At 33.8% G+C, this 23,222-nt stretch overlaps 1 protein-coding gene across 4 annotated transcripts in view; it reads right to left on the bottom strand.

Annotated features, from left to right (window-relative positions):
• Positions 1–329: 329 nt before the first annotated feature.
• cd2ap (CD2-associated protein) overlaps positions 330–23,222 on the bottom strand; it is a 117,913-nt gene continuing 95,020 nt past the window's right edge. For 2 of the 4 annotated variants that reach the window (XM_009294709.5, XM_073932407.1), the window contains 8 exons: positions 21,828–21,890; positions 19,487–19,634; positions 18,416–18,519; positions 16,352–16,464; positions 13,912–14,028; positions 6,866–7,044; positions 4,892–4,955; positions 330–1,700 (listed from right to left, as the gene is read on the bottom strand). In XM_009294709.5, coding sequence (XP_009292984.2) covers positions 1,656–1,700; positions 4,892–4,955; positions 6,866–7,044; positions 13,912–14,028; positions 16,352–16,464; positions 18,416–18,519; positions 19,487–19,634; positions 21,828–21,890 — 833 coding nt within the window. In that variant the 3' untranslated portion in view covers positions 330–1,655. 4 annotated transcript variants of the gene reach the window in all.

The following is a 23,222-nucleotide window of genomic DNA, read 5'->3' as shown; positions in this document are numbered from 1 at the left end:
GGTATTACGTAAAGTACCAAACAAACTAAAGTAGCAAATAAATAAGCAAACTAAGTGAATGAACGAATCATAAATAATAACCAGAGACTGGAACAATCTCTGTAAATAAACATGATATTTATTTAGTTTGCGAAAAAAAATAACTCAGCTCATGCAATTTAGTTTGAAATCATGTAAACAAGTTCATTTAATGATAAATGCTGAATGTGCACAACAGATCTGAAGACCTGAAATAGTAAAAAGGAATGCATTTTCGCCAATTTCGGAAAACAGAGCGCTAATTTTGCACCAGAACATTAATTGGACACACAAAAAAAAATAAACGGAAACAAGAAAGATGTGTCTGTTTATTGCTTTAGCGATCGACCTGCCACCCTAATCAATCAGTTCCACACAACAAACAACCTTTGATCGGGAATGCTTTAAAAAATGCATTTCTTCAGTTTAAGAATTAAGTGACTTGAGGAATGAGCACACTTAAGTGTTCTTGAAAGTGTGCGTTTTTCAAGGATTACAACAAACCGAATGAAAGATTCATTTTGGTCAGCGGTACATACTCGTATAGCAAAACCAAAGGCGGATGGATACAATTCTGTTTAACAAAGAGTACCTGGCTTTACTTTACTGATAAATATCAGACATTCTGTGCCAGCCAGCAGTCTCTAACCCAAGATGTGTTCATCATCTGCGATTCACCATTCATGAAGTTTAACCTATTCAACCAGCCAGGGGTTTATCCAGAAAAAAGGATCTTTCCAATTTCAGTGTGATATTTGGAGGTAGAACTGCAGAACAAACCCAAACGCTGCTATTAAACAGAGCCATAAATTGCAAAATGGGTTTCCTGCCATTCGTATGGTGAAATGGCACAGCTTACCTAAGCTCATTTGTGTGGGTGGGTGTGAATACTTTTAACCAAACATGAATACACAAACCCAGTACATTTTTTTTATGATGTCACAATCAATAGACCATAAAAATATATATCATGCTGTAGATCTAAGTATACACATATATATTTATATATATATATATTTATATAGTATGAGAGCTCCCAGTATTAACACTTGTAAAAATCTTAACAGGCACAATAGTGTTACCCTGGATAGGAATGTTAGAGAAAAACAAAAGAAACGTTCTCCCTTTTGAAACATCAACAACAGAATACATCATTACCATAGAAAAAAAAAAAAAAAGAGAATATGCCGTACATTTGATAATCATCTAAAGAGGCTAATATAGACAGAATATTGCTGAGATCATAATAGTTTTCTTTAAAAACTAACCCATGTCATAAAAAAACACAAGGAAACAACATAATCCCCCAACGTTTATACAGATTCAGTAGTATTAAATGCATAATCCGCTGCACTTCTCAATTAGTGCACAGACTGCATATCCAGCACAGTAGTAAAGTAAGGCCTCAATCATTTTTTTGTTGGCAAAAAAAAAAGGAAAAACAAACATATACATCTGTCATAATTAGACTTTTCTAAACCTAGAAAACTCATGTGCAAATATGTGAATCTTACAATTTGTGGAGTAAGTCAGCGAGTGAGAAGATGATGCGAATGATATCAGTCCCTCCTGGTAGAGGTCGCTTTCCACTTTTAACACAACAGCAGAGCTGTTAGTCCAGTTCTGATGCCATGATTTCATGTGGATTGTACACATATCTTCTTCAGTTTGTCTATCTCCATCTGGAAAGAAGCAGACAGACACTTTTTTATTTAACTGCAGAGATGCTGTTTGCAGTATAGAGATTCTGTTAGACTTTAGAGAAGAATACATTTTCACAAAACAACAAGATTCACCTCAAAAAAAAAAAAGAAAAAAAAAAAGAGAAATGCTTGCTTACACATTGAATTGTTTTCCAAGTAAAAATGTATGATAGCTTTTGTAGTTTTTATTACACACACACACCCACACGGTTTATGAGGACTTACAATTGGCGCAATGTATTTTCTTATTATATGACCCTACCACTAAACCTAAAAAGACTGAAGAAATCTTAAAACCTGTAACCGTTGACTCCCTTAGTGTGAAAAGGAGATATTGTGAAAGTCAATGGTTACAACAGGTGTCACAAACTCAAATTGGCGGGGGGCCACTGTAGTGACTGACAACTCATATGATGAATTAACTGCAATTAATTCATCATCGGACATCATACATGACATTTATATTTCAAGCATTACCAGTCACCAGTGGTAATGCAAATCAGCACATTCAAACGCATCACCTAGGCATGGGATGATAACCGTTTTCAAGGTTTACCACGGTTTGGAAAAGTCAAGGTTTTAAAATCATCAAAATTTTCTGCTATACCATTCCTAAGGCATGTGTAAGATCTTTTTATTTAAGTTTTTAAATTTTATTTATTTATTTTTTTACGTTTTTTATGACAACAGTATCTCCAGCAGAAAAGATATTCAACAATGCCATTTTAAATGGTTAAAAAAAATCTGTGTTTTTGAAACAACTGAAGAAAGCAGAAGACATTGACTCATTTGAATTATTTAGCCTGACATGTTTACTGCCTAAAAAAACATTTGAAGTGTTTCTCAAAATCAAACATATTGTGTTCAAAGCAGAAAAAAGTTTTAGTTTTTTTACACAAACATGTAAAAAGAATATATTTTAAAGCATTTATCACAATACCACATTACCGCAAAACCATGATTTTTTTTTTTTATCCAAGGTTTTCATACCATCAGAATCTTACTGTATACCGACCCATGCCTGCACAAAACTGCTGAAATATATCTTTGGCTGTTGTGTGCATGGCTGTTGTGTTAGACACAAACTAAGTCATTTTTATATACAGTGTAGATTTGTTTCGTATTGTACTATAGTTTAAATTGCTATGAAATTAAAAAAAAAACTATATTTAAAATGATTTATTGTTATTTTATAAATGTATTATAACATATGCATACTCCACTTAAGAACATCATACAGCAGTCTGGGAAACTTATGTGACTTTACTGGCAATTGTTCTTCTCAATTTCCTTGTTTTTTTTTTTTTTATAAAACTTTGACAAAGAACGAAAAAAGTATGTATATTTATATTAACATTTACTTTAACAATTCAACAAGCTTGACAATTTTCCTAATGTACGTAGTTTTTTTTAATACAAATCTTAATACACATATGAAGAAAATCTATTAAAAGAGACAATTTGTATCGAAGATTTGCAAAATTATCATTTTTGTTACACCACCAGCATAGTATAAAAGCCATGAAGACATGCAGTAGAAAACAAATAATAATTAAACAGCGCTTAAATATTGACAAAAATAGAGCACGTACAGTATTGACATATATTTCAATGTTCATATCAGCCACAGGACAGCGTGCACTAAAAAACTGCATATATAAACTGAATATATAGTACAGTACTTTAAAAGTCCAGTTGGTGATGAGTCAAAACCACAAGTGGGTATACAGCAGGGGTTCCAAACCTTTCAGTCCATGACCCCCAAAATAACAATGCCAGTGACTCGCGAGCCCCCATATTCTCTGAGGAGGTTACAGATATATAAACCACGCACTCAACGGCACACACATACCAATAGGCCTAAGTCTATTCATCAATTAATTTTGAAGAACGCCACTCAGAGACCATCCATCATGTTTTGGCCTGTATTTGTACACGAGTGCTGCAAAGGTGTCAGAAATTTTAACCCGGTGCCATAAAATCAATGTGCTGTATATGACGCTATTGATTATATATAACGTAAAAAAAAAAAAACTAAAACGCTAATTGCTTTTTATTTGCATGTTGTTTGTTTATTATTAACATGTTAACAATGTTTCTATTAACTACTATTTTGTTCTTCAGTAGATTATGAATAAAAAATGGTAATTTTAGTGGTTTAATAAAATGAATTTGATTTTTGGAAATCGTCAATTGACCCACCCCCTCATTGTGCCGCGACCCCCACTTTGACAACAGCACAACAATGACAGTCATTCAAAAATATATATTTTGGGAAGCCGAATCACGTTATATTTTTTATGTTAGTTGTGAGAGGCGGAGGGGAGGCTGTAACTGGCCCATGGGCCAGCAGTTTGAGACCTCTGGGTTAAATATGATGATGAAAATACTGATGGATTTGTAGTTTTGCTCAAGCAAAAATCATTCAAACCAACAATATTTATTGCTTAAAGTAATCACATACATATTGCTGGACAATCATTTAGTAGATACCATTTACTGAGTAGGAAACAAATAAATTAAAATAAACAACTGAATATATGTCTGATTGATAAAACTAACAACACAATCTAATGAGAGATCTTTCTAGCAGCATTTGTCTGCTTTAACCCACAGCACACAAACTATGCTGGATTTATCTAGTAAGTTGTCATTTAAGCAACAAAAAAAGTGCATCTGATTATTTAAACACAAACTATGGAAAAAGTAGAATTGCTTAAAAGTGCAATACCACAATAACTATTTGTATTTTGTTCAGTGCAAATCCTGTGCTTTTCAAAAAATATATCTGACTGCTAAGAATGTAGTAGAACACAAATATGCTGGGCATTTCAGATAAATGTTCTATTTTATTTCATTTTATGTTACAAAAGATGCACCTATAACCCATTAGAAGACCTCAATCGAAATCTTGACCTTGTCCGACTGCATCTCTTTGTGGATTGGACTTTAGAGACAGTATTGTTTGTGTTTATGGTCAGTGAGTGGGTGAAATCCTCAGCGGGAGATTCAGAGCTCATTGTGTTCACCCTACTGTGTGAGGAAGCAAACTCAAGGTATCCCGCCTGCATTTCTCCATCTTCAGAACCAGCACCCTGACAACCTTTTACATCAAACTAACAGACACTGACAAGGCGTAAAAGACCAAATCTGATTTAAAGAAGGCTTACCTGCAGGGCCACGCGTTTGAGTCGCTCATCATCCAGCTCTTTTCGAAGTTCGCCAAGCTCTCTCCTGAAAAGTGCAGAAGGATGTTACGGAATTACGTGGAGCTTTTAAAAAGGTTTCTATCATTTCTATTAGAGCTGCACAAAAGGGCTGCACAAAATGTTTTCCAGCATCGATATCGTAATCTGCACATTCGTAATAATCACATCACAGAATCTGCAATGTGGAGAATTCACACAAATTTATAATGTTGTAACTTTAAGAAACTGTACTTGTATTTATATATAAATATGAGGACTATACTGGGTCATTTTAAATTTGATTATATATTTTGCACCGTATACTGCTAGCCTTCTAGAAATCCATAAAACACTTTATTTAGTTTGTATCTTTGCTGTACTGCATTTATCAAAGCTCGTGACTGGTTTAGTATGTTTTATGAAGATGACCTTCCCTACAAAATCAAAGCAGCCTTTGCTCAATACATTGTTGATGCACCTTTGGCAGCAGTTACAGCCTCAAGTCTTTTTGAATATGATGCCAAAAGCTTGGCACATCTGTTTTTGGGAATGTTTGCCCATTCCTCTTTGCAGTACCTCTCAAGCTCTATCAGGTTAGATGGGAAGTGATGGTGTACAGCCATTTTCAGATCTCTCCAGAGATGTTCAATAGGATTTAGGGTTGGGCTCTGGCTGAGCCACTTAAGGACATTCACATTGTTGTGAAGCCACTCAATTGAGATTTTGGCGCTGTGCTTTGGCTCATTGTCCTGCTGGAAGATGAACCGTCGCCCCAGTCTGAGGTCAAGAGCACTCTGAAGCAGGTTTTCATTCAGGATGTCTCTGTACATTGCTGCATTCATCTTCCAGTTCCAGCTGCTGAAAAACATCCTCACAGCATCATGCTGCCACCACCATGTTTCAATGTAGGGATGGTATTAGCCTGGTGATGAGCGCTGCCTGGTTTTCTTTAAACATAATGCCTGGCATTCACTTTAAAAAGTAAAATTTTAGTCTCATCAGACCAGAGAATTTTGTTTTTTATGCTCTGAGAGTCCTTCAGATACCTTTTGGCAAATTCCAGACAGGGGGTGGCTTCCGTCTGGCCACACTACCATCCAGGCCTGATTGGCAGATTGCTGCAAAGATGGTTGTCCTTCAGTAAGGTTCTCATCTCTTCACAGAAGAACGCTGGAGCTCAGAAAGAATGACCATCAGGTTATTGATCACCTTCCTAGCTAAGGCCCTTCTCCGCCGATCACTTAGCTTAGATGGCCGGCCAGCTTTAGGAAGAGTCCTGGTGATTCCAAACATCTTCCCATCACGGATAATGGAGGCCACTATGCTCATTGGAACTTTCAGAGCAGCAGTAACCTTCCCCAGCCTTGAGCCTCGAGACAATCCTGTCTCAGAGGTCTATAGACCAATTCATGCTTGGTTTGTGCTTTGACTTGCACTCTCAACCCTGGGACCTTATATAGACGGGTGTATGTCTTTACAAATCATGTCCAATCAACTGAATTTACCACAGGTCAACTGCAGTTAAGCTGCTGAAACATCTCAAGAATGATCAGCGGAAACAGAATGTACCTGAGCTCAATTTAGAGCTTCAATGCAAAGGCTGTGAATTCTGATGTACATTTGAATTTTCAGCTTTTTTATCTTTAATAAATTTGAAACAATTTCAAAAAATTTCCCGTTGTCATTCGGGGGTATTGTGTGTAGAATTTTGAGGAAACAAATTAATTTATTCCATTTTGGAATAAGGTTGTTACATAAAAAATGTGGAAAAAGTGAAGCGCTATGAATACTTTCCGGATGTACTGTATGTATCGAGATAGGCACATTTGCAAATTGTCAATAATATCAGTGAACTGCACAATGACATGCCATGAGGAGAACTGTTTTATGAGATGAACTGCTTTACTAATACAAAATATCAGGAAAAACAAACTCATGGAAAAAGCTGCCACTTACGACTGCTGTGTCTTCAGTAATTCTACAGAGAGCACCAGGTCCTTTATCTGATCCTTTAACTCCTCCAGTTCAGATGTCTTCTCCTGTTCCTTGTCAGGTTTTGGTTTGGGTTCAGGGGTGATAAGGGTGGCTGAAATTGTTTTAGGTGTTGTAGATGGTAACGGGGATGAAATGGGCATCTGCAAGAAAAACAAAACACTGATCAGTGGAGATCAAAATTAGAGAACAAACTATAATATACCTGTTTCCATCCACCAATTTCTTTATATGCATTTTGGAAAATTGCATAAAAAATGCTTCATAGAAATGCCAAGATGTGCATACATTTCGAATATGCAAATAAAATATTTCATGCTCATCTTCCAAGGTGCAAGTTATTTTTTATGTAAGCAACTTCCAATTTTTTTTTTTTTCTACTTGGCACCAATTTATCAAGAAGTGAAGTGATTGTTCTCTTCGACTCATTAAATGGAAACAGTGCTTTATTGTCAAACATTTTATGAGATATTCCAGTTTCACACATAAGTCTCCATTTAAAGTCACATCATTAAATGGAAACATAGCTAGTGTCCTAAATGTCCATGTCACAGCTTAATCCAGGGTTCCTACAAAATTTCTAATACAAAAATCCACACTTCACTAGATGTCCATTGTATTTCTAGATTTCTCTAAAGATTTTACTTTTAATAACTTCAATTTGTGAATGCGCCCCTGACGATCACTTGATAAAGATCATCTGCTTTATTGACTTTCAGGTAAATGTTACATTCATTTAAACACCATGAAAAATATTATTGTATAATATTTTTTTTTAATATAAAAAGTAAATATTTTCCATACTTTGATTTACAATTTCCATACCTTCCCAGACAGAAATTAGTCAAATCAAATTTTATACTTCTCCAAACTCCATAAGAATCCTATTTGAACAGAAGTAAGAGACATTTTTAAAGCAGTTTCTGTTAGTTATATATATTCTAATTCACAGGATAAAAAGGTAAATGAGAACCTTATTCTGATCGCGGTTTTAATCCAGGCTTTTGGATTATTTTGCAAAACGCTGTTGTACTAGCATGGTATTGTCAACTTAACATCCATCAAATTCAGATGAATTAGTTTCATGTTTAGCACAACAATAAGATCTGTTAGGGCACAAAAACACCTACACTACATTTCTAATCGAGTTCCCTGATAGATTAAAGAGCAGGGGTAATTACACTTAATGAATGTTTAATACAACTCCAGGTGACCTTGAATCAAAAGGCTAAGGTGTTTTATAGACTGATGTCATGTTCATGACTGCCAGAAAACCCTTGCTTAGGAGGAACATTAATCTCCCCATTTTAATAAAATTTTTATGCAAAAGTAATTAGTATTAATAAGCAACTAGAAAAAGGTCTCTTTAACTCAGGTAGTGGTCTTTGGCCAAAGTGTGATTTTTCTCATAATATTCAATCTGAATACAAATTATTTCCATGACCATTTTTTCATTTATAAAGAAATGCTAAAAATAATATTAAGAAATTAATTAATTAATTAATTAAAATGTGTGCGGGTGTGTCACATTTAAAGTGAACAAATTAATTAATAAATATATTATATTGCAGCATTTCTTTTCATTGAATTCTTCAAATAAAGTAATTTACTCTATTTACGTCTAAAGATTAAATGTTTACATATAGGAGTGGGACATGATTTAATATATAAGCAAGTGAGGTTTAATTTAATGAGTTATTGTTTTTTTATGAAAACTAGTGCAAAATGATTGAACTCCAAGTGATAGAAAGGCATTTAAGGGGAGCGCTAAATTAAGTAGTTTTGATAAATTAGAAATTAAATGCCTTTTGTGTTATTAACTGTGATAGATGTATTTTAGCAAAAAATATGTGGTATTTATAAGGTAATTATAATTGTCTAAATATACAAGTGAATTAGTTTATACTACTATAAAAAAGTTATTTAAATGTTGAATACTAATACTAAATAATAATTCTAAATGTGGATTAAAAAAAAGATCTTGTCACAAACCTACTTTATTTTAAGAAATAACATAAAAAAATAACTAGATTGGCTGCATTCTTGTTTTCTCTCTGTGCTCTAGTGAATTTATTCGTCTATTTGGCTCATTGTGTTTAAAATAGCTGCACTGCTCTAGAAGCACTTGAAATCTTTATCACAGAGTCAAAAGGCTTGAATTAGGTTTTCAGCAACTTCAAAATACCTTCTTTGGTGTTGACCTGAAGAAAGAAACTCAAAGATGTATAACATGAGAGTAAATACATTTTCACTTTTGGGTGAACAAACCCTTTAATCAGATTTCTTTAGCTTTACAATCTAAGCATTTACATCTAAAAACAGCTATAACAACAAAACGGACCAATCGGTCGAAGTAAAATTGTAATACTATTTCAGTCCAATTCATCCTCACTTTATTGAAAAGAAAAGAGAAAAACAAACAACTACCAGACACCCAAACATATTCTGTACAATTAACCAAATATGGGAAGCATCAACGTGAAACCAGACACATGAGCTTAATGCACAGATCTCTACATACTAAAACAAGTCCTCAGGGCTGGAAAAGAAGAGCCAGACATTCAGTCGAGATCATATCAGAGCTGCTGCTTGCTAACAAACCTTTGAAAACATCATTTCATGCGATGTGTTCTCAAGTAGTCACAGTTAATCACACAGTTATGTGATGGTATCTTTTATTCAGCTATTCAATTATTCATTTCTCATATCCTTCTGAGACTCAAAGAAAAAAAATCTTTATTTATTTATTTTTTTTGTTTTCCTACAACCTTTGGGTTAAAAAAAATCTACAATTTAGAGTTTTTACATTTTGTTTTCATTTTTAATTTTACAGCATGTCCACTGTAGTGGACCACAGGACCACTTTAGTTCGAAACAACCGCCACTCAGACAACAAAACTGTACAGGAAACGGCTGTAAAGGGTTATTAATCCAACATTAATGTAACAAAAACAAAACAAAGCCATTTTTTTTTACTTTTGTATTGAAATTCCTGAAACAGTTTAGTCTGAAAGAGAGCCGAACTCAAAAAAAAAAAAAAGGAAAAAAAAAGTGATGTTAAACCATCATTCTCTAATCGTCTCTAATTCTCTAATTGTCTGATTGTCAGGGCCTATTCACACTATGCTATCCGAACCATGCCCAGGTCCGTTTTCCAGATGGTTTGAGAAGTGTGAGTGTTCTGAATGGGGTTCACTTGGCCGGCCCTGGCCCGGTTGGAAGAGGTGTGCCTGAGGGTGGTTCACTTGGGCCTTGGCGCGGTACACTTGTGTGTGAGTGCAAAACGCGCCTGAGCTGAAAAGTGAGAAGTGACTTTTAAGAGACCATTTCATATGGATTTATTAATCATTCTTACTGTTCAGTGAATGCAAACTGTCATAGTTTATTAAAGACGCAAACCCCTCACTGCATGACAGCTGCACCTTCAGCAAACCTCCTAATTCCTGCAGCACAAGGACTTTAGGGTGTTTATGAGCATCAAAAGTGGCTGATCTGTTCGGCGAAATATTTGACTGCGTGTCACAACTTAAATGATATAACTAGAGAAATCTCCACTGTGCTGAGTGAGAGTGCTTCCTGAACAGCACAGCATCAATGATGTAAGCGTGCCCAGACCCGAATGTAATGTGAGTGCGGGCCATCGAGGGAGACAGGAGGGGCGACAAGCGTGCTTTAGCCCGGTTCAAGGCAAATGTACATGGTGCGAGTACGCCCTCAGACTCTAAGTCAGAGTCTCCCTCAACTATCTTATAAAAAATCCTCTCTGCTTCAGTTCTGCCTCCTACAACATGCAGTCATTAATTACATTAAGATGGTCCTGGTGTCCACTATAATGGACATTTAAAGGTTCAGGACACCCTGGAGAACTTTTTTTTTATATTAACAGATTTGTGTGTGTTGAGCATCAGTTAAGACAATGTTAGTACCTGTCAGCTTTAATTGTGGGGAAAACTGGATAATTTTGAGCTTTTGTCAGCTAATTTCAGCTTTCGGTTTTAAAATGATTTTTGGGGCGGGATCAAAATCGGCGACGTAGCGCAGTACTGCAAGTGCAATGATGACGCGTCGGTTTCTCATTATTATTCATAGCGGAGTTTTCTTATCCTATGAGAAGAGCCGGCTGCTTAATTATTCATGAGACCTGCCAGACCTGCCAGAGTCAAGCCCGAGCTGTGTCACGGACCCACGGGCACACAGTATTTAGCCGTTCATGAAGCCTCATATGCGTTTGTTTCCATGATCCACTGGGTTTGTTGCATGTTTTCCCCCGCGATCTTGTCAGGACCGATCATACAGCAAAGCTGTGTTTGCTGCTAGCATTTTTGTCGGGAGAGCAGCACGAGAATTAGAGAATGGCGGACGCTGTCTTTTATCAGGAGTTCGTTCACACTCAGATACATCGCCGTGCTGCTGTGTTTGCCTAAATCCTCCAGATTACCAGCAGGGCTGACGGTTGAAATAGACGGGTCAGGAGACCTGCTGCACTGAGTCTGCTGGATACGTGGATTGAGGGAGAAGTCCCCATTTATACGGTTTACATGAACACACTTATCTTTTTAATTATATAAATTGTGGTTACGTGTATATGAAATTACGAATAACAAATGTAGCAGGGCATTAAATCACTATTTATTTCTTTGCATTTTAACTTTGTAAACTATAAACTCATGCGTCTCCTCACGGTTTGTCTCATTTTGTGAGCTAGCTTCATTCACTCACGTTCTCCCGTGCTGGCCACGCCCACTCCTGCCCGATGCTCGCGGAGCTCCACACCCATTAATCATGCATATTTTGAAAAAATTCTGAAGTAGACTTTAACCGAAAGTGGGGGGTGTCATGGCCCTTTAAAAAAGCATGATATTTTGAAACAAAGAAGTTAACAGCTTTGACAGCTAAATTTATTGTTCCTGAGACTTTAAAAAAACAAATATATATGTAATGTTAATAGTAAAAAACATTTAAAAAGCTAAATTTTACATATCTCTCTCCTTACCATAAAATGTGCTTATTTGTATGCAGGCCATTTTGGATGCAGTGAAAGAAGTGGTTCCTGGCATACGAGCCAATCAAATGACATATCACGAGAAAGCTCAGGATGTCCTCTGAATAGTACAACAGGACTTCTCATAGTAGCTCAAAAAACTTTTTAAAAAATTCATTAAAACACAATGTCCACTACAGAGAACACAAGTCAATGGGTGGGGTCTCAAATACAAGATTCAACCAAAACATGATTATGATGAGGATTATTATTTGTTCTTATGCATTTCTAATCCTCTTCTACATAATTTGCACCAAAATTACCAAAAAATTAGTATGCTACTTAGAATTTTTGTTTAAAAATCTTAAATTAAGAAACATTTGAAAAAAAAAAAATTAAGATATATTTGATATGGAGAAAAACATCTTTTCTCTTAGACACACTTTGCATAAATTCAATACAAATTGGTCTAGTCGTGTATAAGTAACTATGGAGTGTTTTGCATTGAGTATGTTTCTTGTTTCTCCATGCACAATATATGAGGTATCCTGCTGTACCATATAAAGCCCCCTTTTCATCTTATTTATCAGTTGTTTGCATTTTTTGTCATTTATCTGAATTGCTGCTATTAGCTAAGCTATCTGTAAATTATAATATGAATAAATGGCATCAGAGTAAATCGTGTTTGCTGCTCAAGAAGGGAAATACAATTGTTTACAATAGAATCCGAATTCTGCTTTTTTGTCATGTAGCTGAAACTCTGCTGAGGATTTCCTGCAGCAGCAAATTCCCTAAAAACATTTTCTGCCAGTGAGTGAAGAGCAAAAAACAACAACTCTTGTTGCAAATGCACTGGACTTATTTCACACATTGTACTACTTATGTTCAAATTAATCATTCATGCTGTATGTTTCTGCTTATTATTTTACAATTAAAAAATTAGTGAAACCTTTGGTACGTGTGAGCATCATCAGACGACTTCTCCATAAACAAGGAGAGGGAGAAAACCCAAGACATTGTCTCAGAAAAATAATTCCAGAAATTTCATTTTGCATACTATTGGTATCAAATTCAAAACATATACTCAGGAGATGTGGGCTTTTGACCTATTACTTTTTTGTGTTGCTCCAGAACAAATTTCACATATTTGTTTATGAAATAATAAAATATTTAGTGCAGTATATATTTTTTTTACATTACTTAAGCAGCTATAACTTTTTTTCATTTTGAGCATTATAAACTCTAGATGATGGATAACAAAGCCCAGAGTGTCTTCTTTCCAAAGATACATTAACTTTGAATGTAGACCTAATCATTCAGCAACTGTAAATGTTTCGACTTGGGAAGATGATTTTTGAGAAAGTGCCTCTGACGGTGAAGGGGAATCGAGACAGACATCGACATAGCAACGGAAAACTTTATACAGTAATCTCATTTTGCATGCTATCTTCATCAAATATAAAATATGTACTCATGAAATGCTTGGCTTTCTAGTCATATTTTTTTCTAGGACATTACATTAATGTTTTCCTGTGTTTTTACATGGAAAACTAAAATTAAACAATATATGTTTATTGTTCATATAAAATATTGTTTAACAATAAAGGGTTATGTCTTATTGTCAGCATGTTTAATGTCCTTGATAATGTGAATATAATAGAAGGGCGACGCTTATTTTGAATCAAGTTTATTTCATTTTTGATGTTTAGAGAAGTTTTATGGTTTAAAAACAAACTTTGTTTTTTATTTAAGGTTTAAAATGTCAAAATTAAAGATTGTTAAAGTCAAAATGTGTATTTTTGTACTTTTAAAGTATACATCTATACATATATAATACCCTGATTTACAGTTTTATACAGTTCTAATAAACAAAACAAATAAAATGTATCTATTTGTTGATTAATCAGATTAATTAAATAACTGCCCAACTAATCGATTATTGAAATAATCATTAGTTGCAGGCCCAAACAAGACAAAAACTTATTTTTGCAGTGTGTGAAGGATGTATGTGATGTAAAACTTCATTTACCTTAATTGAATTCTGTGTGGAAGGAGCAGGGGCAGGAGCAGGCGCAGGAGAAGGAGCGGTTTCAACTTCATCTATTTTCTCTGTTTTCTCAGCTTTCTCTCCAACATCCTTGCTTGGCTGTAAGGAATCATGGGAGGATGTTAGAAAAACATGGCAAGAAGAAAGTGCAAATAGTGCTATACTTAACACATGTCCCATTCAGGCTTTCACCACTGAAGCATTTTTCAATCAAAACTAGAGCACTGCATGATCCCTCCATTTTGCCACGCTTTACATCAAAAGAAAGGTGTTTTCTTTAGAGGTAAGATCTAAAAATATCTACTTATGTTAGTATAATGAGATTTAACAGAGAATGGTTTTCTTAGCCGGCCTATCAGCTGTTTTAAGCAGTGTGTGGAACTTTCTGTAAACTCTGAATAAACCAACACAATCAACAAAGAAATGTAAACTCTATTTATATCTAAAGATTATACAATATGTTATGCAAGCTGTCTGCTTGATAGGGAACGGTACATGCATTTTAATTAATATAACAACATTTTAATTAAATATGATGTGCTCATGTTTTTCTTCAACAAAACAAATAGGATTTAATTTAAATGAATGATTTCAAGTTAATGAAAACCTGTGCAATATGTTTATCTCCAGGTGATAGGAAAGCACTTAATGAGTGCGCTAAATTAAATGTACTTTTAATTAATTGTATACAGTGCTCAGCATATATGAGTATACCCCTTACAAATCTATCTTTTAAATGAATATTTTTATAAGATGCTATACTATATTTGTGCATTGGGGGTGTGACGAGATCTCGGGATACGACTAAATTGTGACAAGATTTCTCGTCAAGGGGAAAAGTTGTTATGATAGAGCATGAAGGTGAATTTAGCACTGAAGACTGAAGGCAGGATTGGATTTGGACTGCACATTAAGTGCTTTGCCCACACCCGAGTAGTGTCTGTCTGCAGACTGAAAAATGGGCGTAACATGAAGCGGGTTGCATTTTGCAGTGTTTGCATTCCCTTTACAGCATAGAATTCATTAAAATAGAAGTTCATTCAAATTCATTACAAGTTGAATTTAAAAAGAACCTAAATAGTTTAGCATTTTGTAATTTTTTTTTTCAGTTGAATAAAAAACTACTTTCCATTAATATATTTTATCATTAAGGATTCCAAAAAATAGTATAAAAATAGTCTCGTCTGGTTCTCATGAAACCAATCTCGTGTCTGGTCTTGTAGAGTAAGCATCTCGTCACACACTTATAGTATATTTAATAGATTAGTCAGTATCAAGCCAAACCTGGAGCTAATCTAACAAAATAACTTACGATAACGGTCCAAAAATACGTACAACCAAACTTATTTGTTAGAAAAAATATGAAATAAAAATGTTTAAAAGAGGAATAATCAAGAGAAGCAAAAAAGTATATCAAATTTAGTTCTTTTTAGATTCTTTTTTTTTGCAATAGTTCACTTGAATTTAAATATATTATCTTTCTATTTCTGAATATGTTCAGTTACTAAAGTATTATTTTAATAAATAGTCATATTAAAATGGAGTGTACTCATTTATTCTGAGCACTGTACATAAAAAAATCATTTTTATTTTAATATTTTAGCATTAAAGGCACAATTTACCTGAAAACTAAAATCCTCTCATCATTTACTCAGACTTGTTACAAACCCATTAGAGTTTCCTTATTTTGTCGAAAACAAAGAAATTTTGAAGAATGTTGGAAACCAACCATTGACTAACATGGTGTCATTTTCCTCTACTATGGATGTCAAAAGTTTTCAACATTCTTCAAAAAAAAAATTAATAATAATAATAATAAAAAAATAATATATGTATATATATATATATATAATGTTTTTTCTGCATGACTGTACAACATATCGTTTCAGCATTGAAATCACAATGTGATAATTCACAATAGTCACATAGCAGCAGATATAAGCAATGTTAAGTGTGTATTATAATTTATCATTTTAGTTTAGAGTTTTTGAGGCATGGGACTGTATAATGATTTTAAAAGCATTCAGGCATAAAAAATGTACTATTTGTAACTTTAATGATGATTAATCTCATTAAATTATTATTATGCAATTACTGTACCCGAATACCATTTAGGACTTGGAAAACAATAAAACAGTTTATTTTAATTATTATTATGTTCTAAATTGCATCTATGCTTGTAATCGTTATGCTTTCAACAGAATCCTCTAAATTAGTCTTAAATTATTTATTCTTTCCAAATAGAGGTATTTAGGTCATCTGGTGAAGTTGTATTCATATCACAGAAGAACCAAATATCGCAATGTTAGATTTTTTCAATATTATGCAACCCAACACTTGAGCTTGAGTAAATGTTTATTTTTTTGGTAAACAGTTATGGTAAACAGAGATCACAGCTCAAGCAGAAGAAAAGTATACTCACGGAGTGGCCTCTATGAGCAGGTGGTCTTTTCCCAGGCATCTTTGGTCGCTGTGCAGTAGGGTGGCTTAACTTCTCAGAGGAAGAGGAAACATCATCAAAACTCATGAGATTAACTAAAGTGGAAATAAAAAAACACAAAAAAGTGTCAAACATGGTTCATCTTAGTTCTTAGTTGTTATATACAGTATATCAGAAAAAAAGTTTGATGTTATACATGCTGATTTAAAAGTCATATGAGGTAAGTTTCCATCATGTCCAAATCAAAACCCAACAGAGCAGGAAATTACAATTCACGACTGAATGATGTGTATAAAGATAGTGTCAATGTCTGAAAAATGTCCAATCACTCATCAGGGAATGGCTGTCAGTTTGATATTATAAATTCTGGCACCTAAAATTTGACGAATTTATTTTAATATGCCTATAATTAGCTACCAAAAGATTATTTTATCCCATTGGCCACTCTCTTTCTCAGATATACGAGACCGACAACACAATAAACCACCAAAAAGTAAAAAAAGTGACCACACAACAAAGTGAGAAGTGGTCTCATATGTCCAGAAATAGCATAACCTGACATAATTTCCTCTTTCTGAAGTTGGCAGAAAAGAAGAGAATAGAAAAACCAGATCACTAATGCAAAAATATGCCCATGACCTTTCAGAAAAATGCGATTACAACAGCTTTAACGCTATACTTCACAGTCAACATCAGTTTAAAGCAGTATCCTGAAACAGCCTCTTGACAAAAAAAAATCCTGAGAATCTGCTGTCTAAAATATAAAGCAGTTCAGACACTTTTTTCCCTCTATCAAAACCTTTTTGCCTTCAAGCTAACATTCAAGGTTTTAACATTTAATCAGTAGGAACTCATTTAAAACATATGTCTATGCCTTAATTGAAAATTCTTATCAGAATAATTTTAAACTCATAGATTAGTTGTGCCGGTTAAACAGTTATCAGTCAGTTAAATGGATTTCAATTACTTTACAAAGATTACAATAGCTTATCCAATGGCTAAAACAGCTACCTGAAACTAAAAATCCAAATTGGCCTTGTTTCCAGATGGCGTTAATACGTTTCAATCACCAGTGGTCAACTGAAATGTTATTGTTTTCAACTGGCAATAGAATGCATCTCTTGTGAACACTTGCAATTTCATTTCAAGCCCCTTCACTCTAGGGGAACACAAAGAGGGGCTCACAACAACCTGCCCCCCTACTCAACATTCTTTTTGATTTGAAATAAAAAAAATGAAACAACATCAATATACTGAACAAAACAACAAAAAAAAAAAAAAACAGTTCAAGCAGACTTAAGATGTGATGCAACAGTCTCACATGTCCATCAAGTGAACATTTACTCAGGAAAAGTAGAAAAGTATGGAATGGAAAAATGTGTTCTGTGTGTGAACGGCCTCTTAGCTTCATCTTTTATCATTACACATATATAGCAGACATAATAGAGAATAGTTAAGAGTGTGAAATTAATTAAAGCAAGGTGTTTGATCTTTAATAATAATAATAATAATAATGATGATAATTATATTGATAAAAGTAAAAACCAAAACAGAAAGTATTATTAATAGAAGGTCTGCACTGATATTATTAAATAGTTGACTGGTTCTGGTGTGGTATTAATCACAACACGGGAGGCAAATAGACTGAAGTGTGCAAGAAATCCTGGAGATGACTGAGGCTTTAGCACAGGACAAAAGAGCTCTTTCCCATTCTCCTCTGGGGCTGAGCCACCTGCTCTAGAGATCTGAACCATCATCCTCAGTGCAGGATGAGTAATCCTGCTTTGGGCAAGAGATTCATGGCTTTAATCCACAAACAGAGCCACACTTTGACCAGAAGTTAAGCCATTTCAAACACTAGCTTTATGGCCTCTATGATAGTAACATGTTTATAAATACAACAGCAAAACTAAACTAAATGACTACCTTTGTTGTTTTTACCTGTTATTGCGTGTATGAAGTGTGGTTTGAGGTTATTGTAGCTGCTAAACAGCTCTGTGTAGTAGTAATAATAATAATAATAATAAACAGTAAAGAATGACTTACCAGTTTCTGTACTCTTTTCACCAATATCCACAACAGTTTTTGGCTTGATGGGAACAGGTTCACACTCAGATTTTCTTCGTGAGAGAGGAACGTCTCCATTTTGCCTGTGGAGTTCATAAGGAAACATTGAAATGACATTCTGCACCATTTGCAGGCATGGTCTTATGTGCTTTTCCAGTGTATATCAGATAGATATAAAATTAAGAGATCACTTAGTAGTCTCTTGATTTACTGGATTTATTTGGTACGGGTTTAAATAAAATGTTGAAATGTATATTTTCTCTAAGGTTCAAGTAAGATTTCCTCCAAACGTCAAATAAAAAGTTTGTAATTTAGAGCTTTTGTGTGTAATTTGCAGAATGAAATAAAATGATTAAATAAAATTTTTACTTAAATTCAGAACTATAAATTGTCTCTTAATGCACGCATGTATGTACATACAGTTAAAGTCAGAATTATTAGCCCCCTTTGATTTATTTTTATTTTATTAATATTTCCCAAATGATGTTTAACAGAGCAAGGAATTTTTCACAGTATGTCTGATAATATTTTATCCTCTGGCGAAAATTTTATTTGTTTTATTTTAAACTTTTTAAGGTCAAAATTAGTATGTACAGTTGAAGTAAAAATAACTAATCTACTTAACTAGGTTATTATCTTAACTTGGCATGTTAGAATAATTAGGAAAGTTTTTGGGTAAAAGTAGAGAAAAAAAATCATATAATATAATATAGGCATATAATACTAACCTTAAACTTGGTAAAAAAAAATAAAATAAAAGCTGTTTGTATTTCAGCCATCCCAAAAAAGCCTTTCCCCAGAAGTAAAAAACAATATATAGTAGGAATTACTCTAAAAATGTGCTTGCTCTGTTAAACACCACTTGGGAGATATTATAATATCACCACAGGGCTAATCATTTTGACTTCAACTGTATATGTTCTCTCCGGGTTTTTAAAAATGTATATTTGATACGAAATATATTGACTCTGAATGTACTGAATCTTATATTAAGTGTGCTACTACAATCTAAAAATAATTGAAGATAAAGCGTAAGACACCAACACTTGCTTGGCGGCTGGTGATGGAGTAAGAGGCAAGTCAGGCCGTTTGGTGTGGTATGAAGGACGCAGGAGGCTCTTGCTTGGAGGCACAGGTTTCTTCGGGGGCACGATGGGGCCTGCAGGTTTGGCAGGTTTCTCTGGCAAGGGCTTGACAACTTCAGGAAGTTAAAAAGACACAAAAACACATGTTTGAGACTAATAAATTATTTTACTTAACACACAAAAGTGACTCATAAATAACACTCTTCTAATTTGCAGTATTAATCAACAGATAATTATCTAGATGTTGGATATTTACAGAGCAATGGAAGGGACAGCATGTATTTACGCCTTGTGATGCATCAAAAGTACTGAACTTTCACCAGCGTCCTTTATGTCACACAAGTAGGTCAGGTGAAATTTTGGCAGGATGTTTGCTCCACATAGATCTGCTTAATTATTCTCTTTTTTATGCATTTGAATCAACAACATTCACTTATCAACTCATGTGTTCTGACAATTCTATATTCAAACACTTGCTTTAAAAAAGCAAGACTTTATTTAAAGAACATGAAGGCCTACTTTTTATACACAATAGAGTTGATCTGATATATGTTGCAGTGAGAGACAATAAAATAATAAGCAGGAAGTCTTTGATGTAAACGCAATAGCTGATACTGTTGAGAGAGGCTGTTAGTCACAGTGCGAAACACTTTTTCTGATAATAAAAACTTATACAAAGTACTTCAGAACTGATATTGAATGTAAATAAATACTCCCAAAGGGATAGATAGTCTTCATCTTGTTCCCCATTTAATTTTAGCTGTGTGAATAGAGAAGCAAATAATGCTGCTTCAATTTCATTTCAGGTCTCAGTTTATTTTCTTACATAATTCAAGTTTTGAGTTTTTATATTTCAGTTATAATGTCTATTAATGCATTGCATTACTAAAATACTAACATTGGAAATGCTGGACCCAGACTATGGTCTATAATAAACATTAATAATCAATAATAGACCCCAAAACTTCCTCTGTTGATAATCAGCTGTATTCAATTTTAGAATGTTACAATTGATAACATTATTAAAATGTTCCACATTTTCGGATGGGCAAGATTTTTTCTTTTTAGAGGAAGTCTCTTGTACGAATGGAGTTGATAAAACCTAAATGTTGTGAAATAATGTAACTTAAAATCTTTTAAAGTTTTAAATATATTTTATTCCTGCAAAATACAATTTTCATTACTCATGCTTCAGAAATCATTTTAGCATTTACATCACACTTTTTTCAGCAATGTTAAAAACAGTAATACTGCTTAATATTCATGCAAAAAACAATAAATTTTATGACTCTGATAATAATAATAGCCTTGTGAAGGTGGCAGTCATGATCTTCGTTTTAAACCAAACTAGTCTAATGATAATTTACTCTAATTATGTTTTAAAGAGAGTACAATGGGTGATCCGGGGTGCATAAGATACCCTAAACTCTGTGTTTCAGCTGCTGCCATCAGGACGTCATTTTAGAGTTCCTATTTGCAGGACAAATAGATTTTTTCTTTAACAATGGGGTGGCCATTAGGTCATTAAATAAGTGCAGCGGGGAGGGAGATGCACCTAAAAAATTATGTATTGTATGTTTTGTAGTAATGTTTTGTTATTGTGTACATGGAACTTCGCCTGTGTTATGGCAACCTGCTAAAATTTTAGTTTTCCTAAACGGTATAATAAAGTTGAGTCTAAGTCTGATAAGGAAAAACAAAACCAAACAGTATTTCTTTCAAAAACTATTACCTTCTGTGACATTCAGTCACTTTTTTCCCATCAATACAGTATATTTCTTCCTTGCTGACAATAATAATATCACATTAAATAAATAATATTTTTTTAAATAAATTGTGCTGACCTCATGACCTTTGTACAGAAGTGTTCAAATTAAAAGTAACAACGATAAGGTCCTTTAATTTTTGAAATGTAAAACATCTAATTAAACTAATAAATGAATCATTCATATAATGATCATGTGTCTTTCTTGTATTGCACATACACAGCTTTTGTATTGCTCATATTTTTACAATCTAATGCATTTATTTTCAAAAAATAAAATGGTTTTGAAATTCTTGATTGAATGCATGTAAAAAAGCATGAAACATTTTCTGAAGTAGTTACATGATCTCTTAAAATCTGTTATGGGGATGAATTAATAAATATATTAATTAACAAATGGTATTTTGGGGGTACATAAAAACTAGACATTCATACTAAGGACTACGCTTTTACACAGTCATTTTTTTAAACTTAAAGCATTGTGTGAAACCGCAGTCTGTATGTAAAATGTGTGGCATGCAACTGGACAGCGAACCCTTACCTTTATCTTCCGGCCGTGGCTGCGGTTGCTTCTTGTCCACACTTGGAGTCTCTGGTTTCAGGACTGAAAAACGAAGCATATTGTCTGACTTAATGATCAGTTTTTAAGCTACTACCCTGCAGATTGAGTCTCTAGAAACTAGATTAAAAAAAGAACAGCTTCTGAAACAGACGTTTGAAGACAATAGGAAGCATACGGTCTATGACTTGCATTTCCTGTGTGGGCTAGAGACACAGACCAAATCTTTGCAGCCTTCTGCAAGCTTTCTAAAAAGCAATTGGGATGATGCGGTCTACTTTGATGCATAACAACATCCGCTTTTTTTTGTTAGATTGTTTTGCAGACAAAAGCTGTGAGGACTGGCTGGCTGCTAAAGCTGTATTATCAGACTTTATATCTGAACAGACAGATCAGATTATTTTTATCTTTGCACTCTAAAAGCACGTCAAGTGCAAGATGCTGCACTTTTCTTACAGGCCGTTTATGCAAATGATTGGTCATGATAGACTAGATTTCTATTTAATTTACTAATCACAACACACTTATACTCATTTTAACTGTTTTATTATGCATGCGTGTTAAGTCTATTCATGTTTTAATGTATAATAATAATATATGAAATAAAAATAAAAACATGTTTCACATCAATTTACATATCAATGTGTTTAATCAGTTATCATTTAACATATCAATGTGAATACAATCCAGACAAAGTGTTTAATTTCCAGTCAATCTTAACAGACTGGGATTTCCAAACAAAGCAGAATATCCTTAAGGAAAGGAAGAGCTAAGGGAGACCGAACCCCGGTATAAGCTTTTACTGATAAATATAACAAATCCATTACTGCATTTAACAGCTGTCTTTTTGCAATTATCAATTACAGTGTAATTAGACAAAAAACAAAAAGCAAGCTTAAAATGCACACAAATTTGAATTGGTGCAGCTGAATGAGAGTCAATGATGCTTGATCTTTTTTTGTTGTTGCTCTGAAAAATAAAATGTAATATAATGTAATTTACAATGTAAAATGTAATGTAATGTAAAAATGAAAATAATCAATTTCTTTAAGACAAATAGGACAAATAGAGGTAATCACAGCAGTGTCGAAATACAGCTATAAGTGAGAGAGCAAGTTTGTTATCATTCTAGCTTCTTTCTGGTAAAAATCAGATACAACATTTACTAAATAACACTTTACTGTAATAAGTTAATCAAGTTAAATTTATACCAATAAAAAATACACCAACAAATCTAAAACTGTTTAAGATTTACTTTTGATAAATATTCGACCAGCTTTAAAAGATTCATTTCTACAAATTATTTCTTTAAATGTGCAGTTAGTAAGTTTTACACTCAGAGGTTGAACTATAGGTGTTACGCCTGGTTCAAAACAC

The sequence above is a fragment of the Danio rerio genome, chromosome 20 (genome assembly GCF_049306965.1).
Source record: "Danio rerio strain Tuebingen ecotype United States chromosome 20, GRCz12tu, whole genome shotgun sequence".
Lineage (NCBI taxonomy): Eukaryota > Metazoa > Chordata > Actinopteri > Cypriniformes > Danionidae > Danio > Danio rerio.
Note: the sequence above shows the minus strand (reverse complement) of the source record. Positions and strands in the feature narration are given on the sequence as shown.